This window comes from Medicago truncatula, chromosome 3, assembly GCF_003473485.1.
Source record: "Medicago truncatula cultivar Jemalong A17 chromosome 3, MtrunA17r5.0-ANR, whole genome shotgun sequence".
Taxonomy (NCBI): domain Eukaryota; kingdom Viridiplantae; phylum Streptophyta; class Magnoliopsida; order Fabales; family Fabaceae; genus Medicago; species Medicago truncatula.
In genome coordinates this window covers 857,979-875,626 of record NC_053044.1, presented here as the reverse complement: position 1 = coordinate 875,626, position 17,648 = coordinate 857,979, and the positions used below count along the sequence as shown (strand labels likewise).

Below are 17,648 nucleotides of genomic sequence, written 5' to 3'. Positions count from 1 at the left end.
CTCAGAGTCACTTTTTATTAAAGAAAGACATTGTTATCACTTTCTCTCTATTTTTAGGACCACTTATATTATATTTGATGGTGATCCTATTTATTATTTTTCTTGTGCTCTGATCCCCTTTTTTACACCTTATTATGACATTTTTTTTTCCCCACACTAACTTACATTATTTTTTTGTGAACTTTTAAAATATGCTTACTACCAAAGTCCTTCTTGTTCCTGAAAATGTCAATAGACCCATTTACTCAAAGTCTGCAACTTTGTGAATCTCTAAATAGACGGGTTCACAATAAAACTTATGTGAGTTTAGTGAAACACTTAAATTAAAAGCTATGTTTACATGCACAAATTCATCATAAAACTCAGCCTTTATATATTGTGTCTAACTTGAAAATAATTTGATCTTTTGGTCTACAAAACGACACTCAACTTTATCTTGCTCTAGTACTGAAAGAGAGTAATGTGGTGTTGCTAATGTGTTGCTGAATCTTGTTAGCTTCTAAACTTGTTGTTAGAACTCCAGTCATCAAAGCCACTCTTGTCTATTGTGACAACGTTAGTGTTGTTTATTTGCCATGTAATCCTATCCAACATCAACACTCAAAACAAAACACATTGAAACGGATATCCATTTTGTGTGTGAAAAGGTTGCTAAAGGTCAAGTACGTGTTCTACATGTCCCATCTTGCTATCAAATAGATGATATTTTCACCAAAGACCTTCCACCGTGATTATTTGATGATTTCAAAGATAGTCTCAATATTCATCAACCTCCCGTTTCGACTACGGGTGCGTATTAGAATAAAAAATATTCACTGTGTAAATTATTAATATATTGTACTCCCTCCATTTTTTATCTTTTGATGTTTTAACTCTTGGCACAAGTCTTAAGAAATAATTAAAGTATAGAAAAATTTGTATGTTTTGGACTAAAATGTCCTTATTTAGGATTAAATTCCCAAATGTCACAACTCCTTTAATAATTTTAGGGTAATTATCCATGAACACCCTTTTTTCATACCACTTTACATACACCTTTCATTATCCAATCACACACTGCCATGCGGTCAAAATCTGTGACTCATCCCATCCCGCCAAAACATTTCCCCTCTCTCTCCACAGTCTCTACAGCCATCTCTGCAGCACCATTATTGTAACGTCCACTTTCGTTTAATTAATTATTTAATCGAGTTTGTGCCATTATATTATATTTTTATAATATATCTGAGAGTTTTGTTGAATTAAGATGATTTAAGTTGACTTGGAAGATTTGACGTGTTTTGATGATTTGATAAGATTATGAGACTTATTTTATTGTTAAATAAAATAAGATTTGAAAAGAAAATAAAAATATTTAGTTGAGGGCTTTTTTGATATTTTAGATAGTTTTGGGGGAGAAAGTGAGATAAGATAAGTAATTAAGAGGAGATATAAAAGAGATAGACCTAGTTTTAGAAAAACATTGTTGTACGTACGTTTTTGGAGAAAAAGGGAGAAAAACCAAGAGAAGAGCAAGAGAGACCTTGGAGGGCTGCGATTTCTACACATTAAGGTAAGGGTGAGACTAATAATTCAATAATGTTAGTTGTTGTAATTCTGATGATTAATTGACAAAGTTAGGATTGATTTAGAAAAGTTTTGGAATTAGGTCAAAACCCTAAAAATCGATGATCAAACGGTAAAATGGTGTTAGATTGATGTAGAAACTGTCTCACAACCTTAGAATATGTTTAGGATGAATTCTGAGATTGAAATTAGGCTCAGAACCTTGTTAGATGATGATTTTCGTGTAGAAAGTGCATCATGTCCGAGCCTAAATTCATCGCTCGCCATGGCGAGCTATGAATCTCGCCTCGCGAGGGATGAACTTCATCGCTCGCCACGCGAGCCCTTCCCTTCGCCTCGCGAGTCCTTTTGGTACCGCTCGCCACAGCGAGCAACCTTACTCGCCATAGCGAGCTAAGGCAGAGAGCATGTAAGATTTTGCAATTTCGACTTTTAAGTTGGACCTTGAGTGCCTTTGAGTGCCTGAACATACCTAGTAATGATTAGGAATGAATGTAGGACAAGATTGAACCTAGAACAACATTAGTTGGGGAGTTGACTTGAACTCGCCATGGCGAGTAGATACTCTCGCCTCGCGAGCACTTCCAGATTGGAGTGTATTGAGTGTTTGTGCGATCTGTGTCGCACGTTTTGATCAAGAGTGAACCCCTAAGTGGTAATGAGACCTTATGATGACGTTTAATGCAATCTGTAAAGCCGTTTAAGATATGTTGATATTAATTGAGCATGAATTAATGTATTATACATTATGTAAGCTATGAATGAAATATTATGATGCTATTGAATTGCAATTGGTATATTGATATCATCCGTTATTGTGACTTGACTATGCTGCTGCTGTTATTTAACTAATGCATAATGTCTATATATAATGAATAAGATGACGTTTAGCTCCAAATTATTGGATGCACATTGATATGATGATTACGGTGATTTGTTGATAAGAGTCCATGCATTAGCACTCATTGAGCTTAGTCCTCACCACGATAGGAGTTTTGTCCTCCGTACGATTATTAGGAGCTTTGTCCTCCGCACGTTTAAAGTATATTAATACTTATGATGACGATTGATACCACATGCATATAAGAATTCTAAGAGCATTGTCGCATTGTCGTGTCTAAGATGCTATGTTGTTGATGATGGTTGAATATGTGAATACGTGATAATTGTTTATCAAATATGCAAAGTTGTTTAAGATTGATTATGATGTTAATGTTAATTTATGATTCGAATTACATTGATTAATATTATTTTGTTATGAAATCTCACCCCTTCTGCTTGAAAATGTTGCCCTTCGTATGGGTAACTTGTAGGTGATCGTGCTTAGTGTGCAGTTTCCGTCGTGAGTGGCCTTGCCTTCACTGTGTCGTCTAGGTCGCTCTGATACGTAACGGGATGGGGTTGTCTGTTATGCATGCTTCATTCTCTTACGTGAAACATTTATATTATTTTTATAATGTTGATTAACTTCTGAAATATTTTGATGGGGCCTGCGTGCCAAAACGTTTTATGGATTACGATATAATTTCTGCTGCAATGTTTAAGTTATCTGGTTAAATTATTATTTAACTGTTTTGGATTATGTTATATGTGATATCCCATTGATTGTGATGCTTACTCTGATAAATGTTTTAAAAAATTTTTATATTGGGAAAACGGGGTGTTACAATTATAAGCCGTTGGATTCAATCAAACGGTTGTGATATAGGATACAACATAAATTGAAGTAAAACATCTAAAAACTGTAAAAGATCTTGTATCTTCTTGAATCCGCCTTCTCTTTCGTAGCCACACTCACCCTGCCTTGTTCACTCTACTTCCAAATTTTCTTCTCATTTTTAAAGACATATTTTTACCGAATCAAAACATGTTTAAGCCATTAGTTTAACAAAAATAAATTCTTTTTTCCTGTGGGTAACAACAACACAATGCAACAAGTCGGCAAAGTGCCAATCATCACTTATAGATATGAAGGTGGGAAATTTGAAAGAAAAAAAAAAGGGTAAGATGCCAACAACATTACTTCTTTAACACATGATTGCCAGAAATAGGAAGAACGTAATATCAACACAATAGAATCAAATAAATCTCATTTGTTAACAGAACAATCATCAAATTTGAGAAAAAATTGCTAATTTTGCATAATTCCAAACAACACAGTCAAACTCAATACAAAGAGAAAAAGATGGAAGTATTTACAAAAACCTAATAATCAAAAGAGTCACCACCGGCCACCGGAGAGAGAGACAAGGCGGAGGAGAGAGACACCGAGGAAAGAGGGACAACAGCCAGTCATGAGAGAGAAATTACGCAATGGGGTAGACGTAGTGGGGTCGAGGGTGGTGGATGGAGGTCGTTCAAAGAGAGAAAAGGTGGGGAGAACCAAAGGGATGAAGATGGTGGCGCCGATGGTGGTGCGTGTGTTTGTGATGGCGGCGAGTATGGTGATGTGTGGCCGTACCGGCGAATGTGAATTGTGAAGGCCAGATAGAGTGGCAGTAAACACGTAGGTGAGAAGAGGGAAAAATGTTAAGTTTCTAAGGATTTTACAAAAATGCCCTTCATTTAATGTTAAAATATCAATATTGCCTTGCCACATGGGGGTGTATAAGGGGAGGTTGCCAGCTAGGGATGTATGAGTATCGGGGCTCATGATTTTATTATGCGTTTTTCAACACAGGTAAACTTGAAAAAAAATATTAATTATACTAAAATATCAAAATTTTAGAATTTAGTTGAAGTTCTAAAACATGAAATAAGATGGAGAGATTATATTTTGTTAGGATACTTGGCGTCCAAGTATATGGTATCCTTATTTATTAATTTTATTATGTCTGCAACAATTTAACCTAATTTTTTTCCGCTCATTTGCTTTATTAGGTTTGCAATTATTTAACCTAACAAATTCCATCTAAAAAAATGCATCGCACCAATTTCATTCTTATCCTCTTGTTTTTTCTTTTTTTTTAAGAATATTTTCTACACTTATTTGATGTTGCACGTTTGTTTTAGAAACTATGAGCATATCAATGATCACGTTTGATGCATTCTGTTTTATACTTTTTTTTTTCAGCTACCCTAATTTCCATGTAAACTTGGTTATATATACCCGAATTATTGATAGGATTACCCAATTTTCTTTTATAATATTTTCAGATTTCATATATTTTATGAAGTGTTTTATTTTGTCTACTATGGATTATCACGTGTTATTTTTCACCGTTACCTATTATATATTGCATTTTATTATTTGTATGTCAATCACTTTACAATAAACTCAAGCGGACCACGAGTCAAAAATCTAGTATTAGTTTGACATACTTGATACTTGAAGCCCAAGTTAAGCTGAAGAAACTTGGTACCCAAGACAATCATTGTGTAAATACGAGGGGCACTAGCCGTTGTTATTGTTGAAACCTTAAATTGTCAACACTCACCAACAACAACAACAACCGAACCTCTTCCAATGGCCACCGCCGAAGAATCTCTCCGCAAATGCCTATCAGAAAAACTCTCCGCAGTCGAAATCCAAAGCAACACAGTCCGTTCACTAAAATCTTCCTCAGCTCCTAAACCTGACATCGACGCCGCTGTTCAAGCTCTTAACGCTCTCAAACTTGAGAAATCCTCCATCGAAAAGTCACTTGAATCTCTTCTCTCTGCTTCCGGCTCCAATTCCCGTAAAGCATTCCGTAAATCAGTTGTTAACACACTTAAACGCCGTTTCTTTTACAACTCGTCGTTTCAAATTTACGGCGGCGAAGCCGGTTTTTTTGATTATGGACCTCCTGGCTCCGCTGTTAAATACAATGTTCTCTCTTTTTGGCGTCAGGTAAGTTTTAAAAGTTACTAAACCTGTAATTTTTTATACTATATTCGGTTTTGTTGTAACGAAAGTTGAGTTTGAGTGAATTGGTTATGCATATATTTGGTTCCACGTTTGAAGTAGTTAGAGTTGATTTTGGATGTGTAAAATTGATTTTGACATGTTTGTTTACTTGAGTAGAATTGATTGTGCCCCTAGATTTAATCTTTAGCTTGAAGTTAAGATTTGTAGCTTCTGAGTCTTAACATGATTTTTACCTGTGTATGTTTGATACTGCAGCCATAAGAATTGATTTTGATTGAATTGATTCTGGATAAAACTGAGTTGAATGTATCAATGTAAAAGTGGATTTAACAATAAATTTTAGGCAAAAGCTACAAATTCTAGCATCAGCTAGAATCAATTCTACAACGAAAATCAATTCTCCTTTAAATCATCCAAAACATTAAATCATCCAAACATGTACTAAACTTTCTTTACAATTTTCACATATATTGAAAAGAAGTAGAAGTTTGTTGTGTATATTAGTGATTTTGTGTATGACTGTTGAAAAATATATATTTAGTAATTTGAAATTACACTTATATTTGAGGACTTATAATTTAAGAACAAATAATCGGTGTTGTCCTATAGTAGGTATACCATAGTAGAATTTCAATACATTCCAATTCTGCAATACGCCATATAGTACAAAGTGTTTGTCAAATAACGACTTGTAGGCTTGTAGCGTATAAGAATTTGAGCAAACTGCAATTTTCTGTGAACCGTTGCAGATAATTTCCATGTACTGACAGTAATTTATTTTCTTTGCCCGTGAATCCAATCAAAAGTTTTATGCTAACAATATATATAAATTAAATTTTAATAAATCAAATCCTAAAGTTATTTTTGTTGTTGTTGGGCTGCTGGTAGCATTTTATGTTGGAGGAAAAGATGCTTGAGGTTGATTGTCCCTGTGTGACACCAGAGGTTGTTCTGAAAGCTTCCGGCCACGTGGAAAAGTTTACCGATCTCATGGTGAAGGACGAGAAAACTGGAACGTGTTACCGTGCCGATCACTTGCTCAAGGATTATTGCAATCAGAAGCTTCAGGAGGATCTCACATTGTCATCAGAAAAAGCTGCAGAGCTGAAACACGTGCTTGCCATGCTGGATGGTTTCTCATCTCAAGAACTTGGTGCTAAGATTAAGGAGTATGGTATCACTGCTCCTGAAACCAAGAACCCACTCTCTGATCCTTACCCTTTCAATTTGATGTTTCAAACTTCCATTGGTCCCTCCGGCTCAGCTCGTGGGTTAGTAGTCGCTTCAAACCCCTCATTTTCTTTTCTTCTTCTTCTTTGTTGTTGGTGTTTATTGTGATTTATGATTGATCCCTTAAAACAAAGCCTGATCCAAAAATAAATTAATTTCTATCACACCAATGAGTCAACATGCCACAACACAGTTAAATTGTGTGTGCTTGGCCACAGCCAAAACCAGTGTCACAAGGTAGTTGAGTGGGGAAGACTAGAATTCTCAAAATTTAATTTATTTGTAGCACATCAAAGAATCAACATGCCACAAGGAATTAAAATTCCACGAGTTGCCACATTTGCTGTGCCAATCGAAAGAAATTAGTCTTATAGATGGGAAGGCCAAAGTCTACAACTACACGTATGCCAGATAGCTTTAGCTCGAGAACATGTATGTAAATAAACAATGAATTGTAGATTATATATTTGCTTTGCAAACAGGACAAGTGGCTGACCTTGCAATAAGGACATTTAGGGATACCCAAGATAACATAATCAGGAATGCATGTGTAAACCCTTTGAGACAGAGACTTTAAAAGCTCAAAATCAAAGGCACTCCTCTAATTATTTAGAGCCCATATGCCACTAGAGAGTAATAACCGTTCATTAGAGTGTTGTAAATGATTGCATCAGGTCCACTTTGCTTGACAATCATTTGAAGAAAAAAATAAAACAGGCATCAATGACACGCTTATCTTTGCATACACTATTAATGATTGTGATGTATATCACAATCATCAGTAGCCTTTGCAATAATAAACATGTAAGTGATTCCTGTATTTTGGTCATGTGATTTTTACCTGGTGCATTCACTTACAATGCTCTAATCCATGGGTATTTCACCTGAAGTATTAAAAATTTGATTATCATGGTAACTGGTAAGGTAAACATTTAATTCCTTTTTCAACTGGAACAGGTTTATGCGTCCAGAAACTGCACAGGGCATATTTGTTAATTTCAGAGACTTGTACCATTACAATAGAGACAAGCTACCCTTTGCTGCTGCACAAATTGGACAGGCTTTTAGAAACGAGGTTTGTTGGTTTTTTGTTTGAACTAGCATTTGGTATTGGTGTTTTTGTGGAATTGGGATTTAGTTTGGTTTCTGTATCTTTCTGCAGATATCCCCCCGTCAAGGGCTTCTCAGAACCCGTGAATTCACCTTGGCAGAAATTGAGCACTTTGTTGACCCCGAAGATAAGTCACATCCTAAGTATGCCAAAGTTGCTGACCTCGAGTTTTTCATGTTCTCGAGGGAGGAACAGATGTCTGGTCAGTCTGCAAAGAAAATCCGTCTTGGGGAAGCTGTTTCAAAGGTCAGTTTCAATAATAGTGTGGTAGTTTATTCTCTACTAAACCACATTTTTATGATTATTGTGATTTTTGTAGGGTATTGTTAATAATGAGACTCTTGGTTATTTCATTGGGAGAGTATATCTCTTCTTGACGCGTCTCAGTATAGACAAAGACCGCTTGAGATTTAGGCAGCATCTTGCCAATGAGATGGCTCATTATGCCGCTGACTGTTGGGATGCTGAGATTGAGTGTTCCTATGGTTGGATTGAATGTGTTGGCATCGCCGATAGATCTGCATATGATTTGCTTGCTCACTCGGTAATTGCTCTGATTAACTGAATGCTTTGTGATAAACTTTAATAAACCAAGACAACGCATATTTTATATTTATATATAATGTAAATTCAAACTGGTTTCCTTACATCTGGTTTCCTTATTCTCATAATGCTTTTGTATTCATACTGCAGGAGAAAAGTGGCGTTCCGCTGGTGGCTCACGAAAAATTTTCAGAACCTAAGGAAGTGGAGGTACTGTTTAATGCTTGATGGTGTTGATTTATTGGAAACTTCATACACAACTATAAGAAGTCCTTTTTCATCATTAATTGACTTGATATGTGAATTATTATTTCAGAAATTGGTTATAACTCCTATCAAGAAAGAATTGGGCCTTGCATTCAAAGGTAGTCAGAAGATGGTGGTTGAAGCACTTGAGGTAATTCGTGGTGTAACTGTTTGGTATTTAGTACTGTGACTTTCTGCAAATAGCTACTTGCATTACATTTGAAAGATGGAATCTTCTCTGGCAGGCAATGCGTGAGAAAGAAGCATTGGATATGAAGGCCGCTCTGGAATCAAAAGGTGAGGTTGAATTTGAAGTGTGTACGCTTGGGAAAACTGTAACTATTAATAAGAGCATGGTGAGCATTCACACGGAGAAAAAGAAAGAGCATCAGCGAGTTTTTACACCATCTGTGATTGAACCATCCTTTGGGATTGGACGGATAATATATTGTCTATTTGAGCACACTTTCTATACAAGGCAGAGTGAAGCTGGGGATGAACAGTTAAATGTATTTCGCTTTCCTTCACTTGTGGCTCCTATTAAGTGCACTGTTTTCCCTCTGGTTAAAAACCAGGAGTTTGAAGAGGTTGCCAATCTAATTTCCGAGTCGTTGACTGCTGCTGGAATTTGGCATATGATTGACATTACAGGTATGTTGTTAAAGTTAAATATATTAAATGGCTTAAACCTGTGCCGAAGCTGTCAACTTTCCTTGTATACACAATTTTGTTGTAAAAATGTTACCAGGTACATCAATAGGAAAACGGTACGCAAGAACAGATGAACTTGGTGTGCCTTTTGCTATCACTGTGGATTCAACAACTTCAGTGACTATCCGGGAGAGGGACTGCAAGGATCAAGTGCGTGTTGACGTGGAAAATGTTGCCACTGTTATTAGGGAGGTAACCGAAGGCCAGAGGACATGGGAAGATTTGTTAAAACTCTCAGGTGTACTTACTGCTTGTGCTTCTCAACCTGCTGCCTCAGATTCCGTGTCATCTGCTGAGTTTGAGAAGATAATGGGCTGAATTGGCTTCTCAAAAAGCTCAGATTCAAGATCAGTCAGCAAAGATTGGCCTCCTGATCAATCTAGTTTATTTATTTATTTTTATGTTTTTATTTTTATTTTTGGTCAAGTAGTCTATTGACTAAAATTCTTTTTTTTTCTTTTTAAGGGGAATAAGTGAGCGTGATAATTTTAATGTTATCTTGTTGCTAATCCAACTAAAACTAAGGATAAAAATACAAAGAATAGATAGGATATGATTTACTAATAGGTTTAGTTTATCATTTTCTCTTGGTGCATCAAACAATGAATTTAAACATGATAAGATAATTTTATCATATATCATGCTTTCTTATCTTGGGCACAAAACAGCCTCTAAGAACCTTTAGGAACCCTTTTGTTTTTATGTACTTTTATGTAATTTTCAAACATTTCTTCAAAAAAAAATTGTAATTTTTTAACATTTAACTTTTTTTTTTTCTCTTGATGCACTTGTATGTAAAAAAATTACGTTTAACTTATAACTAGTAAATAGTAATGGTTGTCCTCGTAAATTTAGCTCAATTGATATGAGCAATGCACAAGGTCTGGGTTCGAACCTTGACCACCACAAAAAAATAAAAAAAGTATTCTCTCCGTCTCCATATGTAAGTTCCTTTTGCATTTTTCATATTTCTTAAGAAAAGTTGTCAATGTAATTAATGTGCATGTATTGCGTGTTAATATTACCAAATTGTCCTTTGTTTATATGTGTATTAAATTTGATTTTTCATATTTCAATATAAGTTATTAGTATTAATTAGGAGTATGTTTAGGAAAATAATAATAAATGCATCTAGTAGTTTAAAAAGGAGTTTACATTTAAGGACAAAAAAATAAAGTCAAATAGATGCTTAAATACATGAACGAGTAAATAGTAATGGTTATGTGGAGAGATGTAGCGCCACTTGTGCTCAGGCAAGACAACAAAACTCATATCCGTGGTTACCCGCCCAAACCAAACCAAATTTGACGGGTTTTCCCCGTTTTGACTGGGTTTGGGTATGGGTATTTCCCGTTTTCAAAACACGGGTATGAGACGGATAACGAGTATATGGTACCCACCCTGAACCCATACCCAAATTCGTCCCGAATGCAGAAAATTACTTTATGTTAATATGCTATGTTATTTTGTTTGATAATTGCCGTCTTATAAAAACTATCATTGATATTTTAAGGAGAAACTAAATCAATTGGTCTAAAAAATGTTAACGTGAGCATATTGCTGGATAATGTATTACAACATTTCTCTAGGGGTTTCTATTTTTTATTAAAAAAAATATTAAATGCGGGGACGAGGATGTGGCGGGGATACCCAAACCCGTCGGGGATAAGAATGTGGTTCAATTTCTTATCCCGTTGAATATAGATAGGGTAACGGGTAAGTATATGAAAATCGGAGATGGAGATTGGGAATGTAAAACCCGTCCCCACCCCTCTCCCGTTGCCATGCCAACTTGTGCTTGCATGGGTTTAAGTTTAACAACACTTGAGTCAAAGAGCTACAGTTACATCCACCACAAAACCTTGATCATAATTATCTTCTTCCCTCCCTTTCATTTCCACAACAACAACAACTACTCCCATGGCCAGCACCGAAGAATCTCTCCGCAAATCCCTTCAATCTCTTCTCTCTGCTTCCGGCTCCGATTCTCGTGACGCATTTCGTCAATCCGTTGTTAATACACTTGAACGTCGTCTTTTTTACATTCCGTCGTTTAAAATTTACTGCGGTGTCGCTGGTTTTTATGATTATGGTCCACCTGGTTGCGCGGTTAAATCCAATGTTCTCTCTTTCTGGCGTCAGGTAACTTTTAAAAGTTACTAACTCTGTCAATCTGTATACTATACTCTGATTTTGAGTGAATGGATTATGCATGTGATTGGTTCCAACACTTTGGGAGTATGATTTTGACATGTTTGGTTGTTTTCCAGGAGAATTGATTTGTAGCTTTTGAGTCATGATCATTACATTGAAATTTAATGGGAAACATAGACCACTTTACATTCAACTCATTTTTTTTAGTAAAATCAATTTTACAAATTCAACTAATTTAACGTGATTGTAGAACCAAACATGCACTATGTGAAATTGATTCTGGCTGACCGTTAGTTAAAGATAAAGTGATTTATGCTTATATACATTTTGAAAAAATCAATTCTAGAATAAAAAACTCCAATTTCTAGCTTAAGTTTGAATCAATTCTTGAGGCAAGCAAAATCAATTATACTAAAGAGCGCCAAATATGTCAAAATCACTTTTACACATGTAGAATGAATTTTGGTTCATCCAAAAGTGGAACCTAACATTTACTAACCTTCCTTCACAATTTTCAGATATATCAGAAAGAAGTAGAAATGTGTTTAATGTGTCTATTTTGTGTATGAGTGTTTTTAAAATACTTTTTGCATAAGAATGTGTTCGATTTTGACTTCAACCGTAGTACTAATTTATAACAAGTGTCCTAAGAGCAAGGGGGAGTTTTGGCGCAACGGTAAAGTTGTTGTCACGTGATTGAAAGACCCGAGTTCAAGTTCTAGAAACAACCTCTTGTCTAAAGAACATAGTAAAGTTGCGTACAATACACCAAAATGGTGGGACCCCTTCCCGAACCCTGCGTATGCAGGAGCTTTAGTGCACCGGTCTGTCCTTTTTTAAGTGTCCTAAAGGCACTTGTTAACATTTCCCTTATTTAAGTAAGGTATATGAGTATTTGGGGGACAAATTATTCTTCTCGGGAAGGAACAAATAGTAGCATTATTGCAGAGTTAGAATTTATACAAGTAGTTATTATTCCATGATACAATATTTAGAAGATAGCGTTCTAGCGTAGTAGAATTTGAGCAAACTACTATTTCTACGATCCACAATTGACAACACTGTAGATTATTCCTATGGGCCAATACAACAACAACAACAACCAAGCCTTATCCAACTAAGTGGGATTCCTCTATACCAAAAGATTAAATTTGTTTTGCACGTGCATTCAATCAAAAGTTATATGCTAACAGTATTTTAAATTAAATTTTAATAGATCAAATCCGAATTTTATTGTTGTTGTTGTTGTTGTGCTGCATGTAGCATTTTGTTTTGGAGGAAAACATGCTTGAGGTTGATTGTCCCTGTGTGACACCAGAGGTTGTTCTAAAAGCTTCCGGCCACGTGGAAAAATTCACCGATCTCATGGTGAAGGACGAGAAAACTGGAACATGTTACCGTGCTGATCACTTGCTCAAGGATTATTGCAATGAGAAGCTTCAAAAGGATCTCACATTGTCATCAGACAAAGCTGCAGAGCTCAAACACGTGCTTGCCATGCTGGATGATTTCTCATCTCAAGAACTTGGTGCTAAGATTAAGGAGTATGGTATCACCGCTCCTGAAACGAAGAACCCACTCTCTCATCCTTACCCATTCAATTTGATGTTTCAAACTTCCATTGGTCCCTCCGGCTTAGCTCCTGGGTTAGTAGTCACTTCCATTGTGAATTATGATTATTATTATCATTATTATTATTTTGGTTACAAACCCAAAACAAAAGGGTGATTTCTTAGAAACACAACCAACGCTCATTGGTAAGTCCACACATTAGAACACTAAAAAAAGATGTGATGAAGTTCAAAATGCCACTTATTAGCCATCAAATTCCTTATGAGCTCTATCTCATAATTGGTGTGAAGATGATAGGTGTGCTTTGCTTCCCTCACCAAATTAAAAGTGTGCAGTGTGTCTGAATAGAAAATCATATTTTAAAAAAAATCAGACTCCCTTCACAACTTGATGATTGGTCCTTTGAAACAAAGCCTGGTGTGTGTGTGTACTTGACCAAAGCCAAAATCTGTGGTACTAGCGAGTTGATCGGTAGACTAGATTTGTCAAAAAAAAAAAAAAAAAGAATTGTAGCCCATCAATGAATCTACATACCACAAGGAGTTAAAATGTGTGTGCTTGACCAAAGCCAAAACCAGCGTCACAAGGTAGTTGAGTCATGAGTGGGGGAGACTAGAATTCTCAAAATTAAATTTATTTGTAGCTCACCAAAGAATCCACATGCTACAAGGAATTAAAATTCCACGAGTTGCTTTGCTGTGGCAATTGAAAGAAATTAGTCTTATCAATGGGAAGGACTAAAGTCCAAAACCACACGTATGCAAGATAGCTTTAGCTCGAGAACATGTAAATAAGCAATGAATTGTAGATTATATACTTGCTTTGCAAACAGGACAAGTGGCTGACCTTGCCACTTTATCATGCATGAGGACCTTTAGGGATACCCGAGTCATCAGAAATGCATGTGTAAACTCTTTGAGACATAGATTCTAAAAGCTCAAAATCAAAGGCACTCTTATATCACAAGCATTAGTAGCGTTTGCAATCATAAACATCTAAGTGATTCCTGTGTTTTTGGTCATGCGATTTTTACCTGGTGCAATCAATTACAATGCTCTAAATTCTAATCCATGGCTATTTCACCTGAAGTATTAAAATTTTTATTATCATAGTAAGGTAAAGCATTTAACTCCTTTTTTCAACTGAAACAGGTTCATGCGTCCAGAAACTGCACAGGGCATATTTGTTAATTTCAAAGACTTGTACTATTACAATGGAAACAAGCTACCCTTTGCTGCTGCACAAATTGGACAGGCATTTAGAAATGAGGTTTGTTGGTTCTTTTGTTTGGACAGGCATTTAGAAATTGGACAGGCATTTTGTATTGGTGTCTTTATGGGATTGGGATTTGGTCTGGTTTCTGTATCTTTCTGCAGATATCTCCCCGTCAAGGCCTTCTCAGAGTCCGTGAATTCACCTTGGCAGAAATTGAGCACTTTGTTGACCCTGAAGATAAGTCTCATCCTAAGTATGCCGAAGTTGCTGACTTGGAGTTTTTAATGTTCCCGAGGGAGGAACAGATGTCTGGTCAGTCTGCAAAGAGAATCCGTCTCAGGGAGGCTGTTTCAAAGGTCAATTTCAAATAATAGTGTAGTAGTCAGTGCCTTTTTCATCCAAGAATTGTTGTCTATTCTCTACTAAACCACATGTTATGATTATTTTGATTTTTTTTTCAGGGTATTGTCAATAATGAGACTCTTGGTTATTTCATTGGGAGAGTGTATCTCTTCTTGATGCGTCTCGGTATAGACAAAGACCGCTTGAGATTTAGGCAGCATCTTGCCAATGAGATGGCCCATTATGCCGCTGACTGTTGGGATGCTGAGATTGAGTGCTCCTATGGTTGGATTGAATGTGTTGGCATCGCTGATAGATCTGCATATGATTTGCATGCTCACTCGGTAACTGCTCTGATTAACTCAATGTTTGTGATAAGCTTTCAATACAACTTGTATTTTATTTATATTTACAGTATATAATATAATATCAAATTGGTTTCCCTACATCCAGATTCATCAACCTTGATGTCAATAATTAAAGGGGGCAAAATGTATTTTATATATAAAATATAATATGTAAAAGCAACTAAGAAATTTCTCATATTTTAATGTGTGGTGTACTACATTATCATAATGCAGGAGAAAAGTGGCGTTCCGCTGGTGGCTCACGAAAAATTTTCTGAACCTAAGGAACTGGAGGTACTGTTTAATGCTGTTGGTGTTGATTTATTGGCAACTTCATACACAACTATAAGAAGTCCTTGTTCGTCATTAATTGACTTGATATGTGAATTATTATTTCAGAAATTGGTTATAACTCCTATCAAGAAAGAATTGGGCCTTGCATTCAAAGGTAGTCAGAAGATGGTGGTCGAAGCACTTGAGGTAATTCGTGGTGTAACTGTTTTGGTATTTAGTACTGTGACTCTCTGCTAATAGATACTTGCATTACTTTTGAGAGATGGAATCTTCTCTGGCAGGCAATGCGTGAGAAAGAAGCATTGGATATGAAGGCCGCTCTGGAATCAAAAGGTGAGGTTGAGTTTGAAGTGTGTACGCTTGGGGAAACTGTAACTATTAATAAGAGCATGGTGAGCATTCACAAGGAGAAAAAGAAAGAGCATCAGCGAGTTTTTACACCATCTGTGATTGAACCATCCTTTGGGATTGGACGGATAATATATTGTCTATTTGAGCACACTTTCTATACAAGGCAGAGTAAAGCTGGGGATGAACAGTTAAATGTATTCCGCTTTCCTTCACTTGTGGCTCCTATTAAGTGCACAGTTTTTCCTCTGGTTCAAAACCAGAAGTTTGAAGAGGTTGCCAAATTAATTTCTAAGTCGTTGACTGCTGCTGGAATTTCGCATAAGATTGACATTACAGGTATGTTGTTAAAGTTGAAGTTTTCATTAACAATCAAAATATACCTGTAGATTATGTTATAAATAAAACTAGATGTTTAGGCTTGATGATTACATTAATGAATGTTTAAAAGAAATTTTTTAAGAACATTCACCTTGTAAATCTTCAAAACTAAATGTTTCTCCTGAGGATAGTTTGCTTGGATGGGCATTGGGCAGGTGATGTGTTCGTGAAGTATTTTTCTTTGAAGCAGGCTTTGTTTTTGGTCATTCAACCCTTTATATTCAAATGTTTTTTCTTGATGATATATATATATTAAATGGCTTAAACCTGTTCTGAAGTTGTCAACTTTCCTTGTACACGCAATTTTGTTTTAGGAATAAATTTATGCCGATTTTGCTGTGACCAGGACTAACCTTTCATTTTTGTTATAAAAATGTTACCAGGTACATCAATAGGAAAACGGTACGCTAGAACAGATGAACTTGGTGTGCCTTTTGCTGTCACTGTGGATTCAACAACTTCAGTGACTATCCGGGAGAGGGACAGCAAGGATCAAGTGCGTGTTGATGTGGAAGAAGCTGCCTCTGTTATTAGGGAGGTAACCGAAGGCCAGAGGACATGGGAAGATGTGTGGTCTACTTTTCCTCATCACTCTTCTACAGCTACAGATGATTAAATTTAACTAATTCACCAATTTGACCTTTCATGGTTTTCTGTTGCAATTATTTTTGTGGTGTTTGAGCAAATGAATAGAGCTACAGGGATATCACCAATTACACTACATACCCATTTTTGAATCGTCCACTCATTCTGTAGTTTATTACACAACTTTGACAAGTTTGTGGTTTTTCCCAATTGCTTTAGTGTAGGAACTTACAAGTGCACATGCTAGTCCTAGCTGCTATTTGGCAACTCAACAATTCTTAAAATCATATTGTTTTTTGTTTGTTTTTAGTTTTTATTGTGGATGTGTTGCATGGGGTTGTGTCATGAAGCTCAAGCCAAACCACTGATTTCATACCACTCTTCATAGAATTTGAAATCAGGTTTATGAGGCCTACAACTTTACGTGTGCACCCCCATATGATCTGTCCAAGGGTTCTTTCGAGTTTTGAGTTTGTAACAGATAGGTCCTTTAAATTATTTGCAAGATTACAATTCAGTTAACTTTTCTGTCTCTAAAATCTTTTTCTCTGTCCTCTCTCTAGCTTAAGCACCGTTGTTCCTCCCTTCTATCCAAACCAGTCGGCCAGATGTAGATCTCTGGCAGTGGTGGTGCGACGAGACTTCGTCTCCGCACCACCTTCTTCGTCCCCCTCTTGGGTTGTTCTCCAAATGCGTGTTTTTCTGCATTTTCTCCGGTCCATTTCTTGCTCGCGTTCTCTCCGATCTGTTCTAGATTTGTTTTATTCATGGATTGAGGTGGTGATAGGGAGGTGGTGGTGAGTTGTTGTTGTTTCCGGCTTCTGTTCCAGATCTGTTACGGTGGTTCGGCGTAGATCTGTTATGGTGGTGGTGTTTCACAAAAGGGTTCATGGAGATTTTTCACTAGAAGGAAGCAGGTTATTCACCATGTCAACTCTAAGCCTCTTCTTGTTTTTGGTGGTGCTATTTGTCACGCTAGCATATTATTACTTGCAAGTATTACTTGCTACAAGACTCCTATGTTTGGGATTCAAGGAGAGCACAGAGGTACTAGGCATAGTGACTTCAATGAATGTTTGCTTTTGGTGATAGTAGCCGGTGATTATATGGGATTCATGTCTGGATGGGTTGCTTTGGGAGGGTAAGTGAGAGT

The 17,648-nt window shown here is 36.4% G+C and overlaps 2 protein-coding genes across 2 annotated transcripts; both read left to right on the top strand.

Annotated features, from left to right (window-relative positions):
• The first annotated feature begins 4,962 nt into the window (after positions 1-4,962).
• On the top strand, positions 4,963-9,908 carry LOC25488482 (glycine--tRNA ligase, mitochondrial 1). Its single transcript, XM_013603339.3, has 9 exons — positions 4,963-5,398; positions 6,305-6,687; positions 7,604-7,721; positions 7,809-8,003; positions 8,077-8,301; positions 8,451-8,510; positions 8,617-8,697; positions 8,792-9,197; positions 9,295-9,908. The coding sequence occupies exons 1-9, from the start codon at positions 5,033-5,035 to the stop codon at positions 9,573-9,575; spliced, it is 2,115 nt and encodes a 704-aa protein (XP_013458793.1). The 5' UTR covers positions 4,963-5,032; the 3' UTR covers positions 9,576-9,908.
• A 1,155-nt stretch (positions 9,909-11,063) lies between these two features.
• On the top strand, positions 11,064-17,034 carry LOC25488481 (glycine--tRNA ligase, mitochondrial 1). Its single transcript, XM_013603338.3, has 9 exons — positions 11,064-11,399; positions 12,675-13,057; positions 14,135-14,252; positions 14,360-14,554; positions 14,660-14,884; positions 15,122-15,181; positions 15,287-15,367; positions 15,463-15,868; positions 16,294-17,034. Exons 1-9 carry the CDS (start codon positions 11,178-11,180, stop codon positions 16,524-16,526), a joined length of 1,923 nt encoding a protein of 640 aa, XP_013458792.2. The 5' UTR covers positions 11,064-11,177; the 3' UTR covers positions 16,527-17,034.
• Positions 17,035-17,648: the final 614 nt, after the last annotated feature.

Bases quoted from the DNA above. Each gene is read 5' to 3' on its own strand.
- LOC25488482 (XM_013603339.3), top strand. From the start codon at position 5,033: ATGGCCACCGCCGAAGAATCTCTCCGCAAATGCCTATCAGAAAAACTC. The intron at 8,302-8,450 runs GTAATTGCTCTG...TTCATACTGCAG, and splicing joins ATGATTTGCTTGCTCACTCG to GAGAAAAGTGGCGTTCCGCT. The intron at 8,511-8,616 runs GTACTGTTTAAT...TTATTATTTCAG, and splicing joins CAGAACCTAAGGAAGTGGAG to AAATTGGTTATAACTCCTAT.
- LOC25488481 (XM_013603338.3), top strand. From the start codon at position 11,178: ATGGCCAGCACCGAAGAATCTCTCCGCAAATCCCTTCAATCTCTTCTC. The intron at 14,253-14,359 runs GTTTGTTGGTTC...ATCTTTCTGCAG, and splicing joins GACAGGCATTTAGAAATGAG to ATATCTCCCCGTCAAGGCCT. The intron at 14,555-14,659 runs GTCAATTTCAAA...TTTTTTTTTCAG, and splicing joins TCAGGGAGGCTGTTTCAAAG to GGTATTGTCAATAATGAGAC.